Below are 6,777 nucleotides of genomic sequence, written 5' to 3'. Positions count from 1 at the left end.
ATCTTTTAGGGATTCTGTATACATTCTAAAATGTTAGATTTAAAAAGAAAATTTTTACGAATTTCTAACTCGAAATAATTGGGAAATTTCGTGATTTTTCCATATTTGTCATTTTTGAACTTTAAATGCTTATAAAAAAAAACTGTGACTAAGGATTTTTAATATTTTTCATCTAGTCTTGAAACAATATACTAGGAGCCTTTTATTAAAATTTCAAGTTTTTTTAATCAACAAATAAAATTTTATTGATATTTTTAGAAAAAAAACTAAAAAAAAATGAAAAACTGACAATGTCTGTAAAGAGCTCAAAATAAGTCAAAATATTTTGAAAATATTATGGTGTATAGAAAATGCTAATATAAATATTCAGTCAAAATTTCATGTATCTACGGTCATTTTTTTAAAGTTACACCAAAAACCAAATTCAATTTTGTGAAAAATCGATTTTGCGTAAAAATTCCCGTTTTTCCATAATTTTTCTTTGGTTTTTCTTGGCGCTTTTGAAAATTACTATGAATTTTAAATTTTGACCTCCCCAATGCACCAACGATATTCACTTTCCAATCGAACAAGTTACTGAAGTTGAAAATCGAAGCATTATTTCGACTACTTATCGCGTACACACACAAAAAAATTAAAAAATTAAAAAAATTAAAAAATAAAAATAAAAAATTAAAAAAACCCCACATCATTTTAGAATCAATACATTCATCGTTCCACTCAGAATCTAAAACCTGGAATAAATATTTTATTTATTTTGTTGTGATTGTAATGATTGTATAATATTATTTCTTGGTACTTGAAACTTAGGTATACTATTATATATCTATGATAGTACCACGGTTTGTTGTTGATGTATAACGCGTTTTCTGATGGATATTGTGATATGATTAATTTGGAATTTATTATTAATACCTATTATAGGTCAATTTTTTTTAATACTATAGATAAGTATACCTACCTATAATAGGTATGTCTAATACCTAGACTGACAAACCGTCTCCGCTCAAAATCGTTTTTCTTATACAGTGATATTATATCATTGAATTCAAATTTAATACTATCCATTATACAGTGACCCACTTGTAACCTACTGTGCAGCAGAGCGACATCCACTTACCCACCTTTTTTAATAATATAAATATAAGTCTATTAAAATCTTAATACCTCCTCCCTGTGAAAAAATCCTAGATATGAAATTGTTAATAAAGTACACCATAAAGTACACAAATAAAACTATAAAATATTGTTAACTGTAAATATACAATTCAAATAATTTAATAATAATGTATTAGGTTTTGCAAAATCTCAGTTTAACTGCCCATATATCCTAGAGTTCCAATAAAGAACATAGTTTTTTTTATCATTTATTACCTAATAAATTAGTTAGGAATTCAAATTTATATTAAAAATATTAAAAAATTTCGCACTTTCCGTACTACCTGGGGTAAGTGCAAAATCGATTCTTTTAATACTGTTTATAGTTTATACAACCTCTTTTCTTGATCGGGACAAATGCCATAAGCTATTGAATATCTGTAAACAAATTTCGTTGACAGAATTCAATTATTTAAATTTATCATTCATGGATTCATAATTTAACAGAACATAACATTTAATTTTTAATTATTATGGTTTTTAAGGACTTAATACAATATTATCTTTAAGTTTAAGTTGATTGTTAAAATGTCAATATATATTTAAAGTATCAATGTAAATTACTTATACATATAAAAATGTATAATTGTTAATAATTATAATCATTAATCCGATTAATATATGGACTGTGGATCAAGTGCAACAAGGCATGTCGCTATGTCAGCAGAATATTATGTCGCATTTGTGCCATTGATCATGACGTCGCACTTTCCCCGCACATAATTTTCATGAGAGACTCATTTGTATCAAAAAATTAACATAATTCATAAATTAAATTGTGATATAAATATAAAATAACATTTACCCACCAAATTTTAAATTAATTCAAACAATTTGTATGCGAAAACTAGACCAAAATTATATTGATTTATAAAAATATGATTTGAATGATTTGATAACTGCGTAGCTTTTCAAATAGTGATAGCTGCTGCGTTTGCTATATCCTTCATTGACACATCGAAACTAAAATTATACAACATTCAATAAGGGCAAATCTTCATAATTTTTATATTATCAACATTAAAATTGAAAGATTGTAGTTTTTATTACAAGATTAGGAGCTTACCCCGTTAGGCTCTTAGCTCACCTTATCTGATTATAATACGGTGAAACACATAAAATAAAATTGTGTATTAGGAATCACTAATTAGCGACCACAGTGACATAAGACAAGCTTTCTTCAAAATATAAAAACTTAAATTAAACAACTACAACAATCTACCACCCGAGAAAACTTCCTTCGTTGCCCAACTCCCTTAACACGACACTCTAGGACGTAATATTATTATCATCTTATCTATCTGTCTTTAGGGTTGATTTAGAAGATCATTATTTTCGAGTAACTGAACAATTCGTGGCCACTAATAATGTTACGTTTGCAACAATCCAACCGACTGATGGATTAATGCCGTGGATTGTATCGAGGCAAACTTGTGTCGTAGTATTTGCAATACTTACACTCTTAATTATCATATTTGCCTTTACCGAGTTGGCTCTGATGATATCTATATGCACCACAGCATCTTCAAATTTACATAATCAAATGTTCAATTCGATTTCAAGAGCAACAATGAACTTTTTAAATAAAAATCCATCAGGTACGTACAAATCTTATTTGTTTTTTGTTTCCAATGACATATTTTAATCATACATTTCAATATTAGGGCGAATTCTAAATCGTTTTTCAAAAGACATAGGGGTTATTGATGAAACATTGCCTCCAATATTCGTTGATGTTGTACAAGTAAAATAAATTATATATTATTATTTTTATTTGTAAGGATCTATATTATAGGTACTCAATATAATTCAATATAATTAATTTTAATATGTATTTATTATGATAAAACATTATATTTTCATTTTATTAGATCGGATTGACGGTTGTAGGAATATTAATAGTGGTGGGAATTGTCAATTACTATTTAATCCCACCAACATTGGTTATAATAATAGTTTTTTTCAAAATGAGAAAAATGTACATGACAACAACTCGTAATGTTAAACGTCTAGAAGGAGTCGGTAAGTTTTGAAAACTTTTTAATTGTTTCTTACATTATTAATTTATGAAAAAATACACTATTATGGACTATGGTACAATAAACTTTGCATTTTACAAACCACCAATTTAGCACGAAGTCCTATGTTTACTCATGTAAATTCATCACTTCAAGGACTGACAACAATAAGAGCATTTGATGTAGAACAAAAACTTTCTCAAGAGTTTTCGAGCCACCAAGTAATAATCTATCGATTATATGATATACTCATTTCCCACACAAGTATACAATATCTACCAATTATATTGTAATGTTATAAAAATTCTAGGATTTGCATTCTTCGGCTTGGTATTTATTTATGAGCTTAAGTAGAGCATTTGGGTTTTGGTTAGATATTGTTTGCATTTTTTATACTAGTCTTGTAACGTTTTTCTTCATTTTCATTGTTAATGGTAAGTATTTAGTAATAATGAAATGTAAGTTACCACATAAGTATTTTATTATATTTATTTAATAATTATTTTATTCCAGATACACATGGTGGAAATGTTGGCTTAGCTATTACACAAGCAATTGGATTAGCTGGTATGTTCCAATGGGTAGTAAGGTTGTCTGCAGAATTGGAAAATCAAATGACATCGGTTGAAAGAGTTCTAGAATACACAAATGTACCACAAGAATCAGCTCTTGAATCAGCTCCAAGTAATAGCTGTTAAAATTGTTTTACAATACATTTAACTAAACAAATCTATTAACGTACATATTTTGTTTTTCTTAACAATTCTCCTAGACAAAAAACCGTCCAAAGAATGGCCAAATAAAGGACAAATTATATTTAGCAAATTATATCTGCGTTACGACCCAGAAACACCATTTGTATTAAAAAATATCACTGTTACAATTGAGGCTACAGAAAAAGTACTAACTATATATTTATTAAATTATTATATTGGTTCCACGACAAAATATCCCTGTAAAAATATACCCGACAAAATATCCCAAAACCAAAATATTCCCTCAAAAATATTCCATGACAAAATATCCCGCGTAAATATTAATTCAAAATTTAACCTTCATTGTAAAAGTTGCGATTAGATTAGAAGATAATCGCACTTTACCTATCTAAATTCATTGACTGTTATTCGTTATTTTGTTAATGGTAATGTGAGTCGTTTGACGTTTTATATCATTACCTAAAATGCGTTTCGTGAGCTATTAGCTATAAATAGTTTTAAATCATATTATTTAATTAACTGTTTTATAATTTTAAAATAAAAAAATTCTGGAATCTATCCAAAGCCAAAAAGGCAATAAATTGTTATAAATTAATAGTTGAAGGCTGATAATTCAGTGTACATCAAAAGAATGAAGAATGCTAAATATTTTAAATATTTATTTAAACATTTTTTAGTTGATTTAGATTCTGAGTGGAGCGAGGAAGCTAGTGGTTTTACAATGGTGTTTATTTTTATTTAATTTTTAATTTTTTTTTATCCTATACACAAAATTTCTACCAGAAGGAGTTCTACTATATGTCGATTTCAACTTATAGTACCTTATCTAGGGTATAATAAATAATAATAATATAAAAAATCCAGACTGACAAACCGTCTCTACTCAGAATCGTTTTTTTTATACAATGTTATTATATCATTGAATTCAAGTTTAATACAATCCATTATACATTAATCCACTTGTAACCTACTGTACAGCAGAGTGACATCCACTAACCCGCTTTTTTGTGTGTTCTATAAATGTATTGTATTAATTAAAAGGGTTAAAACTTTGAATTTTTATTTACGCGGGATATTTTTTCATGGAATATTGTTGAGGGATATTTTGGTTTCGGTATATTTTGTCGGGAATATTTTGACCGGGGTATTGTGAATAACGTATCACTATCGTTTATACATACGGAACTCGCTTATTCCTCAAAAATCAATTATAACATTTATTCAACTATACATTTATTGAATATTAAAAATGAACTACCTAATTCATTTTAAATAAAGTTATGTCCTTGTGAATTAAAATGAAAATTTTGGTTAAATTATGCGATAATATTTTATTTAATATTTATATAGGTTAATATAATAGATACCTATAATATTTCAAAAATTAAAATATGGTGTCGTATTTTTTAGATAGGAATTGTTGGAAGGACTGGTGCTGGTAAATCATCTTTGATTGGAGCATTATTTAGATTAGCTCTTAACGAGGGTAGTATTATTATCGATGGTATAGAAATACATGAATTGGGTTTACATGACTTGAGATCTAATTTGTCCATCATTCCTCAAGAACCGGTTTTGTTTTCTGGAACAATGAGAAAAAACTTGGACCCATTTGATGAATACTCAGATCATGTTCTTTGGGAAGCCTTAAATGAAGTAAGTACATAAATTAATAATTATCGACCACACAACTACAAAATCCACAACAACACTACGAAGTAAAAATTGTGATAATTTATTTATTATTATCATTTTTAGGTGGAACTTAAAGATGTTGTGGAGGATTTATCTGATGGCCTAAACTCAAAAATAGCCGAAGGTGGATCCAATTTGAGTGTCGGTCAAAGACAATTAGTATGCTTGGCTAGAGCTATTGTACGAAATAATAAAATTCTTGTATTAGATGAAGCCACTGCCAATGTGGATCCACAGTAAAAATAATATAAAATTTATATTTCAGTACCAAAATATATTTTTATAAACATTTGATTAAATTATGTGTTTGTTTAATTTTCAGAACTGACAGTTTGATACAAAATACTATCAGAAATAAGTTTCGAACATGTACAGTATTAACGATTGCTCATCGTTTGATCACTGTTATGGATTCTGACAAAGTAATTGTAATGGACGGTGGTACAATAGTTGAATTCAACCACCCTTATATTTTGTTGGAAAATAAAAATGGATATTTGTACAAAATGGTAGAACAAACAGACCCAAATAACGCCAAGTTGTTACATAGCATAGCAGCTGAGGTAAAATAAATTGTATTCATAGGTTATTTTCACATTATATTAATTTTAACTTGTAAATAAATGTGTTTTTTATAATTTTTGAAGAGTTTTAATAGACAACAATATGCAGATGTCAACTCAAATTAAATATTCTGACAAAGATACAAATCAAGCTGCTACATTCATACATATTCAATGATATATATGTATAATATATCATAATATATTTGATTAGGCGGTTTTTTATTATTTTGTATCCATAAATAGTATTTAGAAAGTATATTTAATTTAATTAAAATTAGTAATTGATTGATGTTAATTGTAAATTAGTTTGTGTTATTAAAAAAAAAAATAATTTCTGGCTTATTTAATACAGTAATACCTATTATTATAATTAAATAAAAATAGATTGATTTTAAGAACTTCATTCATATCATATCATGAATATTATTATTTTTTTTTTCAATAATGACATTTTAAAAACCTATAATTCATTTGAATTAAATAATAGTCAACTAAAAAAAAAAGAAAGGCAAGTGGTATTTAAAGGGTAAGTATTGTTAAGTGAAAAAAATAAAATTATAACTATATTATTATGTAATTGCATGTATAAACTGCTGCAACCTATAAATATTTATCAAAAAAATA

The 6,777-nt window shown here is 26.8% G+C and overlaps 1 protein-coding gene across 1 annotated transcript in view; it reads left to right on the top strand.

Moving 5' to 3' along the window:
• The window catches only part of LOC100163444 (probable multidrug resistance-associated protein lethal(2)03659), a 23,481-nt gene extending 17,095 nt beyond the window's left edge, over positions 1 to 6,386 (top strand). The window contains exons 16-26 of the mRNA XM_008188666.3: positions 2,470 to 2,756; positions 2,823 to 2,902; positions 3,030 to 3,180; positions 3,291 to 3,397; positions 3,487 to 3,610; positions 3,690 to 3,860; positions 3,949 to 4,076; positions 5,303 to 5,548; positions 5,651 to 5,823; positions 5,910 to 6,150; positions 6,235 to 6,386. Of these exons, the coding sequence (XP_008186888.2) occupies positions 2,470 to 2,756; positions 2,823 to 2,902; positions 3,030 to 3,180; positions 3,291 to 3,397; positions 3,487 to 3,610; positions 3,690 to 3,860; positions 3,949 to 4,076; positions 5,303 to 5,548; positions 5,651 to 5,823; positions 5,910 to 6,150; positions 6,235 to 6,276 (1,750 nt within the window). The 3' untranslated portion in view covers positions 6,277 to 6,386. The remainder of the gene's footprint in view (positions 1 to 2,469; positions 2,757 to 2,822; positions 2,903 to 3,029; positions 3,181 to 3,290; positions 3,398 to 3,486; positions 3,611 to 3,689; positions 3,861 to 3,948; positions 4,077 to 5,302; positions 5,549 to 5,650; positions 5,824 to 5,909; positions 6,151 to 6,234) is intronic.
• The last annotated feature ends 391 nt before the right edge of the window (positions 6,387 to 6,777 follow it).

The sequence above is a fragment of the Acyrthosiphon pisum genome, chromosome A2 (assembly GCF_005508785.2).
Source record: "Acyrthosiphon pisum isolate AL4f chromosome A2, pea_aphid_22Mar2018_4r6ur, whole genome shotgun sequence".
Taxonomy (NCBI): domain Eukaryota; kingdom Metazoa; phylum Arthropoda; class Insecta; order Hemiptera; family Aphididae; genus Acyrthosiphon; species Acyrthosiphon pisum.
This window is presented reverse-complemented; position numbering and strand designations above follow the sequence as displayed.